Source organism: Gossypium raimondii, chromosome 5, assembly GCF_025698545.1.
Source record: "Gossypium raimondii isolate GPD5lz chromosome 5, ASM2569854v1, whole genome shotgun sequence".
Taxonomy (NCBI): domain Eukaryota; kingdom Viridiplantae; phylum Streptophyta; class Magnoliopsida; order Malvales; family Malvaceae; genus Gossypium; species Gossypium raimondii.
In genome coordinates this window covers 28,603,292-28,626,845 of record NC_068569.1, presented here as the reverse complement: position 1 = coordinate 28,626,845, position 23,554 = coordinate 28,603,292, and the positions used below count along the sequence as shown (strand labels likewise).

The 23,554-nt window shown below is 32.3% G+C and overlaps 2 protein-coding genes and 1 long non-coding RNA gene across 6 annotated transcripts; 2 read left to right on the top strand and 1 right to left on the bottom strand.

Annotated features, from left to right (window-relative positions):
* The first annotated feature begins 1,189 nt into the window (after positions 1-1,189).
* LOC105765823 (putative glycine-rich cell wall structural protein 1) lies at positions 1,190-2,260 on the top strand. Its single transcript, XM_012585080.2, has one exon. The coding sequence runs from the start codon at positions 1,393-1,395 to the stop codon at positions 2,035-2,037; it is 645 nt and encodes a 214-aa protein (XP_012440534.1). The 5' UTR covers positions 1,190-1,392; the 3' UTR covers positions 2,038-2,260.
* Positions 2,261-6,631: 4,371 nt separating this feature from the next.
* Positions 6,632-13,446, bottom strand: LOC105770831 (protein BTR1). Of its 3 annotated transcripts, none has more exons than XM_012592181.2 (9): positions 13,290-13,446; positions 13,011-13,117; positions 10,959-11,197; positions 10,770-10,876; positions 9,149-9,342; positions 8,021-8,145; positions 7,372-7,467; positions 7,232-7,293; positions 6,632-7,147 (listed from the first exon to the last, which is right to left on the bottom strand). In XM_012592181.2, exons 2-9 carry the CDS (start codon positions 13,093-13,095, stop codon positions 7,051-7,053), a joined length of 1,005 nt encoding a protein of 334 aa, XP_012447635.1. In that variant the 5' UTR covers positions 13,096-13,117; positions 13,290-13,446; the 3' UTR covers positions 6,632-7,050. The 3 variants fall into 3 exon arrangements, with proteins under 3 accessions (XP_012447635.1, XP_012447638.1, XP_012447636.1); XM_012592184.2 differs by having other exon boundaries at positions 8,021-8,082; XM_012592182.2 differs by having other exon boundaries at positions 13,011-13,114; positions 13,290-13,438.
* An 8,288-nt stretch (positions 13,447-21,734) lies between these two features.
* LOC105765818 (uncharacterized) lies at positions 21,735-23,554 on the top strand. Of its 2 annotated transcripts, none has more exons than XR_001124895.2 (2): positions 21,735-22,509; positions 22,604-23,554. It is a non-coding gene; the product is annotated as an uncharacterized LOC105765818 (long non-coding RNA). The 2 variants fall into 2 exon arrangements; XR_001124894.2 differs by having other exon boundaries at positions 22,601-23,554.

Genomic DNA, 23,554 nt, shown 5'->3' with positions numbered 1-23,554 from the left:
CGAAACTTATTTTATCAAAATAAATTTAAAAATTTAAATTGAAAATTAATATAAAAATTCGAGAACCAAGTTATGATCAACATTTCAAAAATTCAAAAACCCGAACTGATATCACCTATAAGCACAACATTTGACAACTATTAATTTTTGAACAAATGAAATCTACTATTTAGACCAATTTACATACTTGATCCTCTAACTTTTTTAAATATTTTTACTCTTGTAATTTGACTTAAAATTATATTTTAACTATTAACTTATTTTGATTTAACGTGCATTTTGATATATAAATATTAATTTTTGTTCGGTTTGTATAAATCATTAACAAGATAGTAATTGTCGACACTATTTTAGATTTATTCTTTTGTATATACAAACAATTTAATTTACTCAATATGAGAATGATTGGAATGATTTAATTATTTTTCTAAATGATTATAATTGAATCAAAATCGAACTTATATATATTTTCAAACCAAGATTAAAATTCATATATATAATTGCGTCAAATCAAAGTTCACGTGCTATATCACATAATACATCAAAATTTATGTGTAATTTATGTTAATTTCTCTCCAAAGGTTAAAATTCAGAATAAATAAAATCTAAAAATAATTTAAATTTAAAATGTCCAAAAATATTGAAACCTCATGCATCCCAGTCGGTCCCATTGCTATATCACAAAGCATATAAAGTTAAAGAAACCTAAGTCAGAAGACAGTAAAGTAAAGTAGTAATCCACCTCCCACACACACAATCTCAACGCCACTATCACTAGCTACGTTCCTCCGCCGCGTTATTCTTTTTGTTATTGATATCATATCAACCACCAGCTAATGTCTAAGTTTATTTATTTAAATGTATATGATTGAATCAAAATTTAAGTATTATGTATACATTTAAATCACAATTAAAGTTTTATGTGTATAATTACATTAAATCAAAGTTGGCGTATAATTTTGAGATTTATTTCTATAATAAATATATTTGTTAAATAAGTTGATATAATAAACAAATGAAATGTCTCAAATTCTATTAGGTGTTATTTTTTTATATAAAAGATAAAAACGCCCTACAAATATATATTAATAAAAAAATATAATATTTTATAGTTGGATGAGAAAACAAAAATACATCAAACCGAACATGAAAATTGTCATATCTTTGCTATCATCAGCTCAACACTAGAATTTCAGCTGGCTTTTTGGGATACTTAGATTAGTTATTTAAGCTCTTTTTATTTTATTTTATTTTATTTTTTGGCAATGCCTATAAATAGAGGAGCTTGGCCTTAATCTTTTGCTCAATCAAAAGCAGGCTTGTTCATTTTTCTTGGATTCTGAGAGTGGTACTGAGTGTTGCATTGAGCTTCTTTTCTTTTTATTTTTTTTCATGAGCATCAAAATAATGGGCAGCTCTAAGATTATTGGTGCTGCGTTTTTGGTTTTATTACTGGTGGACTTTGCCTTTGCTGCTAGGTCATTTAGGAGTATAGGAAAAGGAGGTGGTGGTGGAGGAGGAGGAGGAGGAGGAAGTGGTGGAGGTGGAAGTGGTGCTAATGGTTTAGGGTCAGGTTCTGGATATGGTTTAGGGTATGGTTCTGGAAGGGGTTCCGGATACGGTTCAGGAGGTTATGGTAGAGGAGGAGGAGGTGGAGGTGGTGAAGGAGGAGGAGGTGGAGGTGGAGGTGGCTCTAGTTCAGGCCAAGGGTATGGGTCTGGATATGGGTCCGGATACGGGTCTGGGTATGGGAATGGTGTAGGAGGTGGTGGAGGCGGTGGTAGAGGAGGAGGAGGTGGCGGAGGTGGAGGTAGTGGAGGTGGACATGGCTCAGGTTATGGATACGGAAGCGGATCTGGATACGGAAGTGGTGGCGGTAGAGGTAGAGGTGGAGGTGGAGGTGGTGGTGGAGGAGGAGGAGGAGGTGGTGGTGGTGGCGGTGACAATGGTTATGGACATGGTTCAGGATATGGAAGTGGGTCTGGTTATGGTTCAGGGTACGGCAGTGGTGGGGGAGATGATGATTATTCACCATAAACTAATGAATGGGTGAATATTTTATTTAGGTATAGAGATGTATAGAATTGTGTTAGTATTTGCATGGATTTGCATGAGGGGCTTGCATATATATATATATATATATATATTGTAAGACTTCAAGTCTTTAGTAAAGCGTTTTAGATACTACATATGTTTCATATTATCATGCATTATTGTACCATCAGTAATTACAATGAATAATACTTTGTACTTTATTCTATTTCTCTTCTTCTGTATTTTTATATAATTATTACTTATAATAAAAGGAATTCAAAAGAAAATATGGGGATATTCAAATAAAATAAATTATTTATATTTTGAATTTGCATTTGTTGGGTAATAAATTATTATTTTTATATAATTGAGAAGGGTATTACAGTTTGAGTTCGTGCTAAATAGGTGTCTAATGAGAAAGGAATGAAAGAAGGGGAAAGCATGCACTTCCACGTAATAACTCTACCAAAGGCGATCCTATTAACGGAATAGCTTCCGGAACGCCTGTTACAATTTTGACTACCCAATAGCTAATTTGGTCCTGAGGTAAGGAATAACCTGTTACGCCAAAAGATGCAGTCAACACAACCAGAACCACGCCTGTAACCCAAGTTAATTCGCGAGGTTTTTTAAAACCACCAGTGAGATAGACACGAAATATGTGCAGGATCATCATTAAGACCATTATACTTGCCGACCATCGATGAACTGATCGGATTAACCAACCAAGTTGTATATTTAATTATTGCTTAGATAATTAAAAATTATAAAGAAAATAAAGGAAAAAGAATTAATATTTTTTCTTTGGATAAGTTGTGGAAAGGAAAATAAATTATTTATTCTACATAAAATTTCCAAATTTAGCCTTTATATAAATAATTAATAAAAAATTAAATTAAATATTGTAGAAAGATACAAATATTCTAAGGATTAAATTATTAAACTTTTAAATGTAAATTTAATAAATAAATATCTAATCATCTAAAAAGATTAAATACATCATTTGATACAAATATTCTAATCAATTTTCTCTTTAACCGGCAAGCATTATGGGTTCAGCTTCTCCGTGCTAAATATAAAGTTAAAGAAATTTGTCCAGTGGACATCTCGAGAGATTCGTGCTCTTTTGTTTGGAGGCCCCTTTTGAAGGTGTGGCCTCTCTTGCGTCGAAGTTTTGCTTGGTCGATTGGTGATCGTAGACTAATCAAGGTATGGTAATTGGGTTCCGAAAATTGGTCCTCTTGTTAACTTTTGCGTAATATGGATCTCATTAACATGGATACTACCCTCTGTGAGGTTACGTTAGCTGACGGTAGTTGGGATCGGAATTTTTGGCATTGCATGGTAGATAGGAATGCGGTTCCTTTTATTGCAGGTATCCCGCCTCCGAATCCTTTTATTGGGCAAGATGAACTGATTTCCAACTGGTCTACTAATGGTGAATTTACTGTCAAATCAGCGTATAATCACTTGATGCAAAACTGTTTGAAACCTGTAGACAATAAATGGAAATTGGCTTGGTCCTTTGAGGGGCCTCAACGAATTAGACAATTCCTCTGGTTGGTTTTCAAGGAATGTTTGCTAACGAATGCCAAAAGATTCAAAAGAGGTATGGTTGGTAATTCTTCTTGCTTACTTTGTGGTAATTCTGGAGAATCTATCATCCATGTTTTTTAAGACTGTTTTAAGGCTCGTGCGCTGTGGAATCAACTTATCCCTAGTAAATGTTCTATGCATTTTTTTTCCATCCTGCTTGTTGAAGATTGACCCGATTAAGCAACGAACAAGTAAAAATAGCAAAAGAAATTGAGAAATTGAACACACAAATTTAACGTGAAAAAATCCCTCCAAATAGGATAAAAAACCACGAGCAAAGATAATTTTACTATAATGGTAAAAGAACGAAGAGTACAAAAGATGGAGATAAAAATAAACCCCGAAAACCTAAAAATAAAGAACCATCAAAACGTAAACACAAAATTCTCTAAATGTGTTATGAGTTCTAATTTCTAATGAGTGTATTTTCTAAGGTTGTAAAAGGGTTTATTTATAGGCTAAATTCATGGTCAAATAACAAAATAGCCTAGACTAATAAGAGTTTGATTGAAACAAATAAATAGAGTTTAACAAGAAGATTATTTCTCAAATTTGACTGAAATAGGGGTCATACTTAACAACGCTATATGAATGGATTTCTTTAAATCTAAGGAATGAGTTTGATCTAGTCTATATTGAGGTTGAGTGACAGTTTCTGTTTAGTATAATCCATTGGAATATGTGGAAACAGAGAAATATGTGGATTTTTCAAGGGGTGGATGTTGATTTAAAAAATATTCTTATCTCCTATTGGAGTTGGGCGAATTCTATTAAGCGTTGTCATGTTCCATCTATTGGTTCTTCTAGAAATCTTAGCCGTTGTAATCTTTGGGTTCCTCCTCCATCGGGGGTCATTAAATTGAATACGGATGGGGCAAGATCTCAAAATTTGAGATTTGCTTCTGCTGCTGTTGCGGCGAGAGATGTTATGGGAAGATGGCTAAGAGGTGTGTGTAGGAATATTGGTAGATGTAGTGTTGAGCAGGCAAAACTTTGGGCGATTTATGATGATTTTATTTTGGGTTGGAATGTTAAATGGGATAATATCATTGTTGAAATGAATTGTTCCCAAGCCCTTTCAACAATCTCGAATAATTCTCGTGGTAAGTCGAATTGGGATTTAGTAATTAGAATAAATGAACTTTGTAGTAGAAAGTGGCAAGTGGTTTTACAGAAGGTAGTAAAAGAAGCCAATGCTACAACTCACATATTGGCTGGTGCAATGCAAAGAATCCGCATGGGTCTATTAGGTTTAAGGAAATTCTTAAAGAAATTATTGAGCAAATTTGGATTGATGGGGACTCAATTTATAGTGTAATTACTTTATTTCTGTAATTGATCTCTATTTATTTACCCAAAAAGGAATTTTTTTTAATTTTAAAAATAAATTGTCAATAATAAAAATTTTGAAGGACAAAATTGATTTTTACCTAATTCAAATTGTTTTAAGTTTCTTTTCCCTAAATTGGGGTATTAAAAAATAAAGTAAAATAAAGGGAAGTGAGGATTCCTATCCTTTTTTTCCGTTCCTTAATTAAAATATGTATCCAAATAAGGAAAGGATTATCATTTTGCTTTATTTAGGGTATATTTGATAAATTAAAATTTAAGTGTTGAATTTGTTAAATTTTATTAAAAAATCATCTAGTAACTTAGTAAATATAGGCGCATAATATAATTATGTTATTTGATTAAAATAAATATTAATTATTAAAATATTTATTTTTAATTTTAATCTTATTAATATAATAACTTATCTCATTTTGAATAATTTTGGATAAAAATAAATATAATAATTTAAATATCTCATTAAAAAATAATTTATTTCAATTATTTAATAGAATAAAATGAACTTCATATTTTACATTCAATCATAAGTGGCTACCTATCTACTTATCTTATTTAATATTTTTTGTTGAAAATTTTATATGAAGTAAAAATTAAGATAATATTATAAGGTAGATCTGAATATGAAAAAACTTTAAAACGTAAGGGAAGTGGAAATAATAAAGATGAGAGATGAGATTTGGTCATCATTACATAATTTATTAGTTATTGATTCCCTTATACTTCCGATTTTGTTTCTAGGCAACTAAGCTAGAGGGTCCTCATATATTGGAAAACACTATGAATATTCTTATTGCTTTCCACTTCTTTTTTTATCAAGGTACAACTACTTATTCTAAAACGTACTTCATCATCCAAAACCCAGGTAGCCATAATTTAAGTAATAAAGTTTTAATAGATTCAGGTCCCTAACATGAACCAATGATAAGTTTCTGTCCTGTCCTCAACTTCCCAATTTGTTCCATTTTCTCAATCGAGCTACTCGGTGAGTCAATTTAATCCAATAAGTTCAGTATTTAACCACTTCATATCTGAATTAGACAATATTATTAGTGTATATTTGCATTTCTTTTTGTCCAAAATATATTTCCGTTTTTAAAATCGGATCGGTAATTAAATTAGTCAAGTCATTGATTCATTAATTCGACCAGTTCAATTGGACCGGTTAAAAAAATTTTTAAATTAAAAAAATTCCAATTCAGCCACTAGTTCAATCAATTCATACCAATTTTCAATCTAACCAGTTCAAAATTACTCTCCACACCGATACCTCAGTCAAATCAATTCAACCGATTGATTCAAACAACACTGAAAACGAAGTCAAATAACAGGTTTGAATATCCAAATCAGTTAAATCACATAAGTAATAAAGATTCAAAGAATCGAGAATTCAACAATTAATATCTGCATCTACTTCTTCAAATTCATTGAAATAATAATTATAAGTTGTAAATCTTTCTTTTTCTGATCTAAATTTTCTTCCTGACACTTAAATTTAAATATTTTCTGAAAACTATAACCTATGAATATTAAAACCCTAACTTGAGTCCTTTCCATTTAATTTAGAAATATTATTAAAATATTAACCTCTAATACATTTTAAACCCTATAACCTGTCTAAAGCATCATTAAAATCAAGCTAAACCAGAGGATGTGTTTAGAAATGCTGCTGCATAAATTCAATGTCAAGAAGAGTATCCTCTCAAGATGTATAGTTCAAATATTCAATAAAAGTAAACAACAGCTAGCTGTTACAATTATATAACCAAATGAAAATTATGCTAATTTGAATTCAGTTATGCAAATGATAACCTATTCTAAAATCTGTTTCCTTTTTTTTTTTAAATCAATAAAATTAGTCTATATGTTCCGAAGAATACCTAACAAGAGCTGTACTCGATAAAAATTTGCCCTTCTTGCTGCTACCTTCATGCACTTATAGCTTTCTCAATTAACTCATTGCATGCCAATGAATGTGGATATGTTTTGAGTTGAACTATGTGAAGAAGTCATAAGCCACTCCATGAAAAAACTCAGACAAGAATGGTTTTGAATCTATTGATAACCGGAAAACTAATCCATCACCCTCTCACTGGCGTTTGCTACCTTCTGCAGTATCATGGACTCTGCTTGATGAATTGCTCTCTGTGATCCCGTGATTGTAACTTTCCTGTCACACAAGGTGAAGGGAAAAAAGGAATTAGCTAGGAACTCGATGCCTAATAGTGGATTGATAAAATTGGGATTGTTATACCTGTCAGTTGTTCCAGACATGAAATCACCCCTATCCGATATTTTTATCCTGGCACCGCTTACCTGCAATGACAAAGTGCTCAATTCAGAACATAAGCAAAAATTATGGAACTAAATGATATCTATTTCTCATTTATAAACCTGACTGATTTCCATGATATTCCTTCCACCACGACCAAGAACCAGTCCTATATGCTCATCAGAAACACCGATCGTGATAGAGTTGCTATGATCCTCCTGGATAGACATATCAAAAGACTTCTGTCAAGCAAGATCGATTGAACTACAATATATGCATATAGCATGAGTCGATTTTAGAATGCAAGTCATCACTTGCAAAATAATAATAGGGTTTAGGGAATTAAAAATTGAAATGACACTAGAAATACTAATACTATATTGCTCCTATTCTTCATTTAGCTCAAAGCATCCACGTCTGATGCATTCGGACATAAGTAAGGTATGGGCACAACACCCCCTAAGGACCCTCCAAATACATAGAAAATATTAGAAAAAAATTGAACAAACCAGTGTCTGACATTCATACCCAAGTTTGAGTAACATAGTACTTCTATACAACAAATCTATAAGTAAGGTATGATTGACAGAAATGAGTTAAATAATATTGTTTGAGTCTTACAAAAAACAAATGAAAGGAGAATGTGATCATCCTCCATGTAGATACCAAAGTAAAATATAACAAATAAATACAGTTTCCCTTAACAGTGAACAAAGTAACATAGCATCAGTCACCAGGCAGAACAGAGAAAACACATAGAAAGAGATGAACCTTGTGATTCGGGAACTTCACTCCAGCCCCATTTGGTGCATAGCTCATTGAATTGTAAGTCGCTGTAGCAACAGAAGGAAGCATATATGCATATGGAATACCATGAAAACCAGAGAAGAAAATACCTAAAATTTCAAGTTACAAGAAATCTTACTAGGACCAAATTAATGAAATCTTACTAGCAGTGTTTAGTAAGAACTCTACAAAGGACATAATACCAAGAAAAATAACAATGGCACATCATGGACTACTCTCATCATAAATTAGAAAGAAAAATGACTGTTAAGAATCAGACTACTTGACAATGAAATTTGTTACCACATTCTAAAAAATCAAACAAAATCCCAAACAAGTCATCTTCTGGAATTTAAACACATAAAGGAACTTCTTCCCTCATATCTCATGAATTTTGGCCACATTTATTAAAGACTGTGCTTACTTCCCAATCATTTGAGCACCATCATGAGAAATCTGCAATTACTTTGCAGTAAGGATAAATTACATAGGTGCAACACCTTCCAATTTGTTGTTTTCATTATGCCCCTTGGCTTTTAGGTTTCCGTGATCATACTAAATGACTCAGGTCCGGTGGAAAAAATGAGTTCTTGGACACATTTAGTCCATCCACCTCGAGAGTTTAAAAAAGAAAAAAAACACTTTTTTTTTCCAGAGAATACATATGAAAGGCAAAAGAGAGTTGCAATAAATGAGATGGAAAATTTATGTCAGAGGTGGGCTTAGTGAAGGAGAAATACTGAAAAATGATTGTTACAGAACAAAGGCAATGTGTCCATTATCGCAAAAAGAGTTCGGAAAACATCATGACAGCAGCTAAGTTTAATGTTTAAATTCATAGCAGGGCCGAAAAGCTTTAGTGAGATAGATGACTTCTGTCAGGCTTGCGTTAGCTGAATGGAAATACATCTAGTTTTAATTGTTTAATGTCACAGCACAGCTAAAAACTTCTCTTTGCCAAAAATGAAACGGTAAATAGAAAACTGTTTGCATATCCGGATTATGAAATAACCGTGAAACTGGTGGGAAATAAAAAGGCAATAATAGTGTTCATAAAAGCAGAGACAATTGATGCAAATGTAGACTCGGTAGCGAAATAAAAAGAGAACACACCTGCATATGAAAATGGGGCATGCATAGCTTGTGAGTAATGAGAGTCTTCACAAAGCTTGGAAAGAATCAAATCAATTGCTCGCAACTGCTCATCTAGAGTGCCAGTAACCGTTACTAGCCTATCATTCAAGCCATAAAAATTATTATCCTGTGGAGATATCTTAATGCCAGCTTGAGAGCCTTCAATAAATGACCTACAAAAAGGCAGACATACTCAATGAAGGGACCAATAATACTTCAATAGTAACTAACCACAGACCACAGACATATAACATGAGACTACTTTAAACAATCATTTTTAGTAAATGTAGGGTTTCCCCTTCCATCTATAATGCATTCACAACAAATTATGTCACAAAAAATAGCTTTCTTACAAGCCAGGGAGCATGTTAAGGATATGGGACTTTTCATTCATTATAACTTCTTGGAGGACTTAAGCCACAAGTAGCAACCATAATCCACTTGGGGATCAGTCATACTTTATGAATCAGAAAAAAATCTGAGTCAAATCATGCTCACTTATGCGGAAGTGGTCGATAAATGTATAAAAGCACAGGTTAACACTAATTTTTCTTGCAAGCGGAAGTTACATTTAATAGACTGATCCATCTCGAGGAACATGTCCTCAGCCCACTCAACACCCAAGTAACAAGACAATATAAACATTAGACTAGTTCTTTTCCATAATTCTAAGTTGATTGACAAGCTCAAGTAAAGCCCATGGTACTTCAATTAAAAAAGAAAGTAAATATCATGCAGTTCAGACATTGCTGCCAGCTGGACCTCTGTGTAAGAAAGCTTCGTTTTCAAAAACCTCAAGTTCCCATCTTTGGATGTTATAATGAAACCAAAAGGCAATCACCAAAAGAGCTTCTCCAAACAAATAACTTTTAGGCCAAACAACTTTTTAATTTTCACCAACTATTTTTAGAAAAAAAGTTATCTCGAAATAAGATCCAAGTCATCCACATAAAACTTGTCCACAGTCTAAGATTGAACCTTGGTCAGACAGGTATTATAGAAATAAAAGCTCTGACAACTGACCACATTCTGCCAAATATACCTAAAATAATTCATTTCTTAAAGCCATCCCCATCTAGTTACAGAATAAGCATGTTATGAAAACACAATTCTAGAAGTAACTTACTAAGATGAATCAAAATCATCATTATGATAATCTTTACAACATTTATTCCTATCGCCAAAATTTCTCCTTTTCAATGTCAGTCTCTCCAAGTTAGCTCTCTTTGTAAGTGAAGTTGTTGAATCATCCCCAACTCAATTGGTCAAGTATAACTTTTAAGTGGGCATTCTCACACATGATTCAATTCCAAAAATAAGCAAGTCAATCACCACTCACACCTATTTGAACATACTAGAAATAAATAGTAGTTTAAATTTTTTATGAAGTTTATCCCTGCAAATAAACATCATAATGGAAGATTAAATATGTGTTCTTTATAAAACAAGCCAGCTCAGTATGCTACAAATATAAACACTACTAAAATTATTAAAAATTCCTTTAATTTTAAGTCAGCAAATTGTCATATCCAGGTGCATTGCCAAAATCATAGCAACAAAAACATTTATAATAATCAGAGTATCCAAGTAGAATTCTTACTTTATGGTAGCCCCTCCTTTCCCAATTATGCTGCCACAAGAGCTATTGGAAACAATTAGCCTCACTTTTGTTCTAGGTTCAGCATCATCATTATCTTTGATATTAAGCTAACCAGAAAAACAAACTTAGTTATTATAAAAAGAAAGATGGAGAATTTATAGAGTTAAAATTCATAAAAAAAAAGGTCACCTCATCCAATAATTTTGCAAGGATAAGTTCCACAGCTTTGAGTATATCATCAATTGCTCCAGAGACCATAATGATCCTGTCTGATGTTCCTGGGAAAAATTCATGACTGCGTGACAACTGAATTCGAGCTCCTGATTTTGACTGAAATTCGGTAATTGTTGAACCACCCTTTCCAATTACTGAACCAGCCGCAGCATTGGAGACAAGAAACCTGACATATGTAGGCTTCTCTGCATTCTCTGACAGAAGAAATAGGCAAAAAAACATCACTTAGTTCTACGATAATTAATGCACATGTAGTCTGCTTTCAAATAATAATAAAAAATAATGCATTTGTAGTCAATGAGGAATTTTGGAAGCAAACATGAAATTTTCAACCATTACAGCAATCTCCTTCCTTTTTAGCCCAAAGAACAAATAAGAGGATTGAGAATGAAAACAAAAAAAAAGACATCACACAATATGTAATTTATAACATTAAAAAAGATTGAAGTAAATGCATTAAATACAGAACACATGGTTGCTTCAGCGCAATAAGTGTTGCTTATTAAGACAAGCCATCTGATAATAATTCAGATAGTAATAATTTTATCTCACACATGAAAGAATTAGAAAATCTAATCTTAAGAAAGGTAATATAGAACTTACATTTTCAATATTCACACAACTCTTATCAACATTTTGATATAGATTTGATTAGTTAACAGCAAGCAACACCGATCACTAAAAACCCTAAACCCTATTAGCATAAGCAAAGTAACTTAAATCCATCTCATCCATCATTTTACATTTAAAAACCAAGGGAGAATCACTGAAGTAGATGATAACTGTAAAAGGAAACTCATAAACCTGGAGAATATGACTCAAAGAAAATTAAGGTATATAAAGATAGAACTCAAGCTCTAGATAACAGGAGATGCTCTTGATGTTCTATATTTTTATATTTAAATAAATTCGATGGACTAGTTTACTAAATATAGCATCTAGGAAGTCAAATCAATGACTTCAATGATATCTTCAAAGATAAAAGAAACAACCAAACATTTACTATAGCCTTTCCATCAATAACTTCGTCTATTAATCCTTTAAAAACAAGGGCATACAGAATTTTGCACAGAAACTTACCAATAAGAAATGCATAAAACAGGTAATGTACATCATGCATACAATTCAGGAAACAGAGGGGGCTAGGGAGCAGAAAAAATTGTGTGTAACATGCACTGATGTTAGCGAACTAGAAAATAATAGATGACCACACCCCTAGTCCAATATCAGGCACGACTAGAGTCCTAATCTGAGCTTCATCTGTAACAATAAAGAAATGTCACTCCAGTAGTTTTCTTTTCTTCCCCTTACCAAGCATCCCATTTCAAAGTCCAAGAAAATGCACCCAAAGTCAAAGACATCAATTCCCACCTAAGTAATCCATTACGACAACAATATAAGATTTATCATTTCTGAATTCAATATAGTATGCTCTCCAAAAGTATTCACATTAATTCCTATTAGACAAGCTGACTACCGTAGCCAAACAATTCAAACAATATACCTTCTTTGGTTTCACATCTAACTTTTAATTGTACTTTAAAAATGAACACCAACAACCATGACCGAAACAACCCTTACTTGCAGCTCCTCACACCTCATACCACCATTGACCTCATAGTCAGTTCAGCTTTCACAGTTCCTATAGAAAAAAAGCAGATAAAAGATAATGCCAGCGAAACTCCAGGATTTCTCATCCTTCTACTCCAATACTTTCAGCAGCATTCAAACAATAAGCTAAAAATTGAAAACCCATTCTTTTCTCGCTCGGTATCCAATTCACATTTCTCCTCAGTCAGCAAATAATGCTAGGGTTAGGGTTTCAAATTCTAAAATAAAATAGAAAAAAAAATACCATTATCATACTAATCTTTACATTAGAGGGTGGAAAAAAAGGAAAAAGAAAAAACACATAACAAAATTTAAAGCCATTAACTCCAAAAACAGAAAACAAACAAAATGGAAAGCTTAAACGGAGAGAAAAGGAAGATCAGGTCAGAAAATTACCAGAAGTCGGCGATTTAGGCGGCGGCGGAGATCTCTTCCTCGCAGCCTCCGGTGATGACACATAAGACGACTCCGTCGACTCCATTTTTCTCTTCTCCTCTCCTCTTCTAAACCAAAAATCAAGAACTAAATAAAAACAACAAAACAATCCACAACACTACATACACAAATAAATAAATAAGAAACAGCAAAGCTTAAGCAAATTAAACAAAATCTCCACTAAATTAATAGAATTTTAAGCAAAAAAAAAAAGCCAAAGAGATTAATCCTTTTTTTTACCAAATTTGCTCTCTAATTTAGTTTTTTTTTCTTTCAGTTCGCAGCTTTCTTCTTCTTCTTCGGTCTGAGCTCAAGCGTTCTGATTTTTATTTCGTTATCTATACATGGCTCGCGCCTCGTTGGCTTAGGCTCGTGGCCCGTCCGAGTTTTAATTAAATAAATAATAAATTAGGATGGGTGAACGTGAAGAGAAGTGGCGGCCCACAAGGTTGCGACCACGCTACCCGTTTCGGCTAACCTGTCATCATCCTTCCTTCCCATATTTAAGGTTGGATCGTCCTCTTTTCTTAATATTTTATATATTTTTTATTGTGACATTGTACAAGGGTATTCAAACTTATTGGTTAACCGAATTGAATTAGTATTAACTTAATTAATTAAATTTTTAATCTTTTAACCGTTATTTGAATCTTTTAATCTTTTAGCAGTTAATTGAATCGAAATTAAAAAAAATTGAATTAACAAAAATTTATATGTTTTTTTTTGTTAAAACAAAATAAAACATATCAAAAAAATAAATTAATAATGTTCATTTGACCGAATTAACCAAATTAATAATAGCCTAATACATATAATATATAATATTATTTATTAAGTTCAGTTACTTCAGTTAATTACCCGATTTCAAACCGAATTAACTGTTAACTAAAATTCTAAAAAATCTTTAACCGACCTTTGACTGAACTAGATCAGTTAACCAACCGATTAACCGAATTAGATCAGTTCAGTCTGTTAATTTGGTTTTAACAGAAATTTAAACACACCTACATGTATCTATACTTCTATACCAATACAATCGAGATATTATTAAAATAATTTTTATATGTAAAATAATAAATATTAATACAATGATGTTTAATCATTTTAAGTAAAGTCATAATTTATTTTATAAGGTTAAATTCTATTATTAGTTAATGTAATATGTAAAAATTGTGGATTTAATTTATGTACTTTTTAATTTAATCATTTTTAGTCCATGTATTTTTAAATTTTAAATTTTAGTCTTCACCAAACGATAACTATTAAATTTTACTAAGTTTCGCTATTTTTAAAATATGATGTGGCAAACATAGTATCATATGTATAATGTCATGTCACCTATTGTTTCTACATATTGCTCACTAAAATTTCAATTAATGGATTAACGATTATCATTTGCATCAAGATCAAAATTTTAAAATTCAAAAGTATAGGAACTTAGAATGATCTAATTAAAGAATATAGATAAAATCTATAATTATACACATAGTATAAACCTAGTAATTGAATTTAACCAACTAGATATTGTAACAACCTATTTTTTAGTGGGGTGAAAATGACGATTTTGGAACCCCATTTCTATTATTCGAGTCCATAAATATTAATATTTAATATTTATGAGGTTAGCATTAAAGGTTGGTTCTTTTTTTTAAATTGATAGTTAATTAAGGTATAAAGACTAAATTGTAAAAGTTTATAACTATAGATTTTAATTGATCAAGGAGCCAATTAAGTTATTGGACTAATTTTAGAGTGCCAAACGGGGTGGATGTTGATTACAATCCACTAAATTTGGCTAATTATGCTTAAGTTTTAATTAGTTAATGGTTAATTAAATTAATCTTAATTAATTAAGTTTAAATTAAATATATAAGTTAAAATGATTAAAGAAAAAAAAAGAATTTTCATTCATCTTCTTCTCCATCATCGAAATAAGAAAGAAAAATAGGGTTTCAAAAAATTCAACTTTCGGTCCCTTAAATTGGTAAGATTTCAAGTATTTTTCTTGATTTTTTTAAGTTTTTGAGGTCATAGGAGCTCGATTTAGGTAGCCCATGTACCAATTTACAAAACTGTTAAAGTTTTTAAAAGTTTTCATTGATGGCTTCTTCAATAAATTGGTATTAAATTGTTAAATTTTAAGCTTGGAAGTGAAAAATGACTAGATTGTAAAGTTTAGTTGCTAGTTTTTGAACATAGGGACTAAAGTGAATAGATTTTGAGGGTCGTAGAAGGATTTAATTGAGGTCGGTTTCGAAATCAAAGCTCAAAACTGAAAGTTATAAAAATTTCGGTTTTAGGGACTAAATTGAATAAAATGCAAAAGTTTAGGGGCACTACAAAATTGAAATTGAATTGATCCATGCATATATAAAATATCATAAACTTCTTGGAATTTATAAATTTAATTGAATTATTATATAGATCGGGAATTGAACCAAATCGAGGATAACCGAGGAAAATGCAAAATTATCGATTAGTCTTTGTAAATTCAACTTGTTTTTTTTATTTGACCAGATAAGCTTATATGGTATAAATTTGTATAATTTATTGTGTGTTTTATTTGTGATTATATATATGTTTGGTTGTGAATTAGTATAAAGGTGATATTTGGACTAAATTGTAAAGAAATGTATATATGTGATGAAAATGCCTAGATGAACTTAGTAAAGGTCTTGTGCACACTGATACAGATTGATTACCAATGATTACCAAGATCTATCATTGTTGCGGACTCAAAGATACATGTGACACAGGTTTAGTCTAGATTGGTAACCTGATGTCGTTTTAACATTTTATCTTGAATCGATAACTTGACACGTATAATTTTAGCTTCGCCAAGCAAGTTGATATGTCATTAAAGATTTAGCCTAGACTAGTAACCTGACATGAATATATTTAGCTCGGACGAGCAACTGATGTGATTTAGTACTTATGTATCTGAGTCTGTTTATTAAGTTTTATTGGGCAAAAATAGATGATATGAAATGAAAAATTAAAATGATATGGAATGAATTCAATATTCAAATGATGAATTAGTGAATGTTGTAAACATAAAGTCTATAGTATATGTATATATATGATTACAATACCCTCAATTGGAATAAGAGTTAAACTTGTTACCTATAGTGACATGAATGACATGATAGATACATGTTTATACTTGGTTTGATGTTGTTATAGAGCTCACCTTGTTGATTTTTGTGACATGTTATGTTTAGCCAAATTATGTCAACATTTTGGTAACTTATCATATTTAATTTTTTATCAAGGTAAGTTTTTGATTTATTACTTATGAAGTTACTAAGCATTCGAAATGCTTACCCCGTTGTTTTCCCTTTCCTTGTAGATTGCCAACTTGCGGAACGTGTCAAACGGATCTACGAGAAGCTCACACTATCCCGTTATTGATTCGATAGTCTTTCAGCCGTTTTGAACCTTGATTTTGTGGCATGTATATAGGTTTTAAGCAATTGTTGGATCTTGAATGATAGTTTAGTTTCAAACCTTTCCAAAGCTTGATTTTAGCAATGTAAATGTTTAGTTGAAAATGGTATGATTTGGTAAATGGTTTGGTATGAGAGTGAAGCATTTGAAACGACCCTTTTGAATGTAAATTGGCATGTTTTGAGAGGCTTTGAGTTAAGTAATGTTTGATAATTGTCAAATGGATTGGTTTGAAGGCCATGGTAATGGAATGTTATGTTTAATGGTTGAATTGGTAGTATAGTTGATGTAAAGATGATTATGGTTGTTTATACATGTTTGGTATGTGTTTGGAATCATTTTTGTGCATGTAAAGTTGTGCATTTGTGCACAAAATAGGTAAGTTTGGGTGGAAGCTCAAAATAGGGGCCAATTGGCTCAAATTTTGCAAAAAACAAAGTCCTCATCTTGATGACCATACTTCCTTATTGTAACGCCAACTGACAGTATGTGACGTCACAACATTGAATAAACTGACATTGTGACATGACAAATTATTTGGCGACATCACAACGTGGGAGTGATGATGTCACAACGTTAATTTTGAAGTTTTTAAACTTTGCAATTGGATCCTATTTCATACTCGAGTCAATTAAAGAGCTTTTGTAAGCTTGATTAGGACTTGGATTTGATTGCATATCATAATGAGAATGTGTTTATGACATGTATAACAACCCGTGTTTCAGTGGTACTAGAAATGATAGTTTCAAAACCCTATTTTTTGATGATCGAGTCCGTAAATATTATTATTTAATATTTACGAATTTATTTTAGTATTGTATTGAGTTTTAGTCTAGAAATTTTATTGAACGGATAGTTAATTAAGGTACAAAGACTGAATCGTAAAAGCCGTAAAAGTTAGTCGCTATTGATTTTAATTGCTAAAAGGGCTAAATAATAATTCTTTAAGGTTTTAATTGACAAGTTAGCCATTTTGAAGATTGATAGATGCTTAGTATTCTTTTATTACGAAATTATATGTTAAAATATTGTTAAATAATGATTATAATGTTAAAAACATAAAAAAGAAAAAGAAAAGAGAGAAAGCCATCATCTTTCCTTATTCATTCTCCACCATTTGAAAAGAAGAAAAGAAAGAAGAATAGCCATTGTTGAATGCTCCACATTCTGTCATTGCATGTAAGTCCGAAGTGAGCTCCTTTTTTTAAAAATTTTATATTTTTTAAAATTATTATGAAATCTCTGTAAATATGGATAGTAGAGAGTTAGTCCACACAAGTGGCTTGTTCGTAGAGCGGTTGTGCTTGTGCCCGTCATGTATGAGTTTAGAAATTAGTGTTGTTCATCGATAGGATGAGTTGGATCGCGGTAGTATCCGCCAAATATGGCAAACTAGTCTGTCAGCATGAGTTTGATTTCTTAAAGTCGATTGTAATTATGATATGATTTATTTCCCTAGGAACTCACTAAGTTCTATTGAACTTTCCCAGTTTCTTCTTATTTTCAAGTTCTTAGGTTGAGCATGGTGATTGAAGGATATAACCAATTCTACAGCCATTTGTGAGCCTTCTTATTTTCGTGGGTAACATGTATTTGCTGGGGGTGTTAGGACAATTTTTAGATGTCACCATTCTAAAACCACTAATTTGTATTTGAAAAAATATTTTGGGAATCTTTAAATGTTGATCGGTAGACATGATGGCTTTCCATTATAATTTATGAATGTTGTTTAAGCTGTCGTAAAATACTTTTTCTTGTATTTTTAAATCTTTAAATATGACGAGGTACCATTTTAAATATGCTTCCAAATAAATGTAGTCTCAAGATAACAAAATACTATATTGGAAAAAAAGGGGTACTTATCAAAATGGATAATTGTTTTAAAAAAGAAAAGTGTTGTTTTTTAACGGGTCGGTCTGTGGCGCTCCATACCCAGATCCGATGACCTGGTCGGGCATAGGTGTTACACCTGTGATGTAAAATTTTTAAGTATATTTTTCCATATTTGGATAGGAATGTTGCAACCATTGAGCCCAACCATGTTGCTTTGCCATATGGGAATGCAGAAGTAATTTTTGATGTATATTTTGGTGAGTCAAAGGTGTCACAGCTCACGGCAGTTCCTTCGCTTGTCATTCCGTAGCCTATAAGTTTGCCACTTGCGGATTCTTTGACACCTGTGATGTATTCTTCTTCCTTCAATGACATGGTGGTACATGAGGCTTTGGGTAATGATGCTCTTGAATTGGGATGAAGACATAGGGAAAATTTTCCCTTAGTGAAGCCTTGGGATTTTGTCACTCATACCGCCATAAAGAAAATTCTATCTCCTGCCTCACCTGCTTTAGAGTCTTTCTCAGGTACTCCATGTCCTATAGCACATTACGTTGATTGTCACAAATTTACTGTAAAATACCGAAATTTTCTTACAGCTATTATTATAGGGATCGAGCCACAGTCTTTTAAAGAAACTATGAAGGATGCAAGATGACGTGATGGTTTGCAGAAGGAGATTCGTGCTTTGGAGGATAATGACACTTGGTCTATGGAGACACTTCCTCCCAGAAAGAAAGCTTTGGGTAGTAAGTGGGTATACAAGATTAAATATAACTTCGATTGAAGTATTGAAGGACTTAAAGCTCGTATTGTTGTTTTTGGTAATCACTAGGTAGAAGATATTGACTATAATGAAACTTTTGCTCTTGTGGCGAAAATGATGATTGTTCGTGCTTTCTTAGTTATTGCAGCTTCAAAAAATTGGAAGTAACATCAGAAGGAGGTACATAATGCTTTTCTGCATGGTGATCTTGATGAAGAGGTTCACATGAAACTTCTTTTAGGTTTTGCCCCTGATAAACCTGAAATGGTTTGTCGTTTGCGCAAGTCTTTGTATGAGTTAAAACAGGCTCCTCAGTGTTGGTTTGCTAAGCTGGTTACTGCACTAAAAGGGTATGGATTTCTTCAACCATATTCTAATTATTCTCTTTTTACTTACACGAAGGGATCTTTACACATTAATGTGCTAGTTTATGTTTATTATTTGCTTATTTTTGGGAACGATTTTACTGCTTTGAAAAGTTTTAAAGGGTATATCAGTTCTTGCCTCCATATGAAGGATTTTGGTGTTTTGAAATATTTTTGGGATAGAGGTAGCTTGTTGTTCTTTGGGTATATTTTTTTTGTCATTTTTGGGTATATTTTTTTGTCAAAGGAAATACAATATTGATAAGATTTCAGAGACGAGTCTTTTTGGGAGCAAAGCCTGTAGGATCACCAATAGAGCAAAATCATAGATTGACGCATGCTACAGGGGCGGTTTTGATTGATCCTGAGTCGTACAGACAATTAATGGGTCATTTGATTTATTTGACCTGATTTAGCATAGTCGGTTTATGTCTTATCTCAGTTTATGCATGAGCCGAAGCAGGAGCATTGGGACACGACTCTGCATATTGTCTGGTACTTGAAAGGCTCTTTTGGCCAAAAGATTCTATTGAGATTTGATAGCGATTTTTCCTTAAAGGGGTGGTGTGATTCGGACTAGGCTGCTTGTCCGTTAACTCGGTGTTCTCTTATTAGTTAGCTTGTCTTTCTGAGACAATCTCCTATTTCCTGGAAAACTAAGAAACAACATATTGTTTCTTGTTCTTCCACTGAGGCTGAGTATGGGTCTATGACTTCTGTCACTTGTAAGCTCAAGTGGCTGAAGGCCTTGCTATTGAGCTTAGGTGTTCTTCATCCTAAAGCTATTCATTTATTTTGTGATAGTCAATCTGCTTTGCATATTGCATAGAATACTGCCCTGTTCATCATCCTAAAGCTATTCCTTTATTTTGTGATAGTCAATCTGCTTTGCATATTGCATAAAATCCTGTATTTCATGAGTGTACTAAACATTTAAGTGGATTACCACTTTGTTAGGGATGCCTTCTTATGTTCTAACCTCCATTCAGTTTGCTGATATTTTTACAAAGGCACTTGGTAAACCGCAATTTGAATACCTTTTTAGCTAGATGGGCATTTATGATCTACATGCTCCAACTTGAAGGGAGTGTTAGAATATTATTATGAGATATTATCTTTTAGTAATATATTGTATATCTTTTAAGCATATGTTAGGAATATATTAAATATCTTTTATATTTTTACGTGCTTACTATTTACTAGATATTATATATACTCTTGAAATGTATCAATAAGATTGAAAGAGATTGCCCTATTTTTGTCACTAGATTTACTAAGCATTTGATATGATTACCTGTCTGCTTCATTTTTTAGCATGTTTGAAACATGATTAAACGTGCCTTGATAAACAGCTTTGTATGTTTCATCGTTTATTGATAAACTAATTAGGTCAAGTTCCGGTCTACACCATGTCCGGTAAGCTTGCTTTTCGTTTTGTTTAATTTCTAGGTGAGCTCTGAATTTATATTTTCAAATTTTTTTTATTTTATTCTAATTCTTTTAATTGTCTCTAGAGCTAAAATGATTATTCAGTTTATTTTAGAGTTGATTAGAATATCATCAACATATTTACACTGATTTTGGTTTAAACTAGTAATTTTAAGAATAGCAACATATATTAGAATATATCTGCTACGATTCCAAGGCTTTCATATATTCATTTATTTGCTAATTAGTATCCAGTTAATGTGAGCTAATAAATCTCTTCTTGCATATACTTTAATGGCATAAGTAGATAGTGTAAGCGTGAATCAAATTGCTGCTATATTTGGCTGGCCTTGGAATGAAAGAAAAACAATCACTAGATATTGTAAGTGTGAATCGATAAGTGTCTTGAAATAGTACGATTAATAGTGGAAATAATAGAGGGACTTGAATGGTAATTGACTCATTTTCATTTAAACAAAGTAGAAGGATTTGAAGTGCAATTTTTAAGCTAGTGGACTTGATTTAATTAAGAAATAACAATTAAACCATCAAAGGTACAGTGGAGTGAATCGGTGATGTTCTAGAATTAAATGATAATGATTTTGATTTAGTATAAAGCTTGTATGACACTTAGCAAGTCCAGGTGTCAAAGCATGGTAACAGGTGAAGATAAATTTGGCTAGGTGTCAAACTGATGAAAGGACGAGATTTTCACTAAGCATGAGCGTATACGGTGGAAAGAGTAACATTTGGATTTAACCATCGAATGGAATAAAGCTTATAAGTTATAATGGATGAAAAGTAACTATAAAAGCTTTATAAATTGCATGGTATCGAGACGGCTAAGGGCATATTTTTAGACACATGCCGAATACTAAGGTAATTGAGTGGAAATTTAAGAATGTTGGCAAAATCAAGTGTTGCTAAATACTGTATTATGCTTGAGGAGGAAATAAGACTCGTTTACAACACATTCATGAGAAAGAGAAGAAAGGGAAATTAGTAGTCCAAGTTCTTGATGCCAAAGGACTAACTTTTAGTTTTCAGTTGCTGAATTCCGTTCCAAATATGAGCTACTGATGCTGTTTATGGATCTGCCTCCTTGATATCGTTCTTTGCTGCTACATGTTCTTGTCCATTCCTTGCTTCAATGATTTTACAATTGCTTGAGGAGCTGCTATTATTACACCGACTATAGCAGCTGGTTGCTGCTGCCTGCACTGATTTTAGTAGCTTCTAGCTGCTCTGTTTGGGAGTTAGTTTACTGCCTTAAAAATTGCAGCTTCAATTTGGTGAATTAAGGCTGCCAATTGGGGACTTCTTTGACACAATCAGTCAAGAAGGGAGAAGCAAGAAAGAGACTAAAAATGGTTGATGCCTTCATAGTTTGCCTCAAGCTGTTACAAGACTTGTTCCCACCAATTATTGTTGCCACATGTTTGCAAATTGCTCCAACATGGGTTGCAAAATATTTATATAATTGCATAGATTGTTTCAAATGTTGCTTGTTGTAAACAACATTTAGTCACTGCCATTTGAGCTCAATGTGTGATACTTAATTTGTTGGTGTCTTGTTTCAGATTGGTGCAAACACCTCGTACTTCCCTGCAAATCAAGCTAGGTAAAACTATAAAAAGGTTTTTTTGTCTTTTTATTTTCTAGGCCTTTCTTTTTTTAATTATTTATTGAGTTTAATTGCTTTATATCATTAGCAGCAAAAAAAGTTCATCTTTCTCGGTAACCAACACTGCCAAAGAAGCTCAGATTCACTGAGGAACCTGTAGCAGTAAGAATCTATCCACAAAAGATATACAATTTTTAATTGCTTTTGAAAGCAGTTTAAGGGAGATGAAGCTCATCATTCAGTTACAAACACCAAGCAGAAGGAACATGTTTCAGGTAACATATCTAACAAGCATCCATCTATAAACATCCAAGGCTTTATTTAGTAGCATTTTCTAGTAAGAGAAAACTACTGAAAACATATATTCTTAGTCCATGTAGAAATCCCTATATCTGAGCAATGAAACAAATAAACATGGCAAATTATTTTTATATATATGGTTGATGGTAAAACTATAACACAGAACTTACTCCCAATTCAAACTCTTTGTACTTTTTCCCCTGCTGAACAAATGCTTTAGAAAATATAGTGCTTTGTCCTTCATGACATGATTGAATATTCCTCAATCAATGCTTTTTTTTTTTTAAAAGCTAAGTTCTTGACTTGACTCAACTTGTTTGAGAATGAGATATTTTATTATAATGATATGACCACAACTGCATGCTGATAATTTTGATCATAGGCATCTGGGAATTCTGTAAAGTTGGGAGCTATTTTGGGTCTTAGATTATTGGGTATTTGTAGTAATAGAAGTGATACTCGAGAATACCTCTATATGTATATAGTTGAGGTAATGTCATCAATCTCTGAACTTTCTCTTGCTTTTCGATGTTAAGTTTAAAAGCCATGAAGTTGGTTATGCAACCAGGGAACCTACAAAGAGCTCTGTCTCAAAAGATAGGGAGTTCTGTGACATGTGTTGGATAGAAATTTTCTTTACATCCAACTATGAAGTCTCGAATTCTATTATCTTATAATTCAAGCTTTGTACTTCGGAAGAATCTTTATGTTGTTGTAATCATAGTTCTGACATTTCTAGTTC

Bases quoted from the DNA above. Each gene is read 5' to 3' on its own strand.
- LOC105765823 (XM_012585080.2), top strand. From the start codon at position 1,393: ATGAGCATCAAAATAATGGGCAGCTCTAAGATTATTGGTGCTGCGTTT.
- LOC105770831 (XM_012592181.2), bottom strand. From the start codon at position 13,095: ATGGAGTCGACGGAGTCGTCTTATGTGTCATCACCGGAGGCTGCGAGG. The intron at 7,468-8,020 runs GTTCATCTCTTT...ATGTCTATCCAG, and splicing joins TGAAGTTCCCGAATCACAAG to GAGGATCATAGCAACTCTAT. The intron at 7,294-7,371 runs GTTTATAAATGA...TTGTCATTGCAG, and splicing joins ATATCATGGAAATCAGTCAG to GTAAGCGGTGCCAGGATAAA.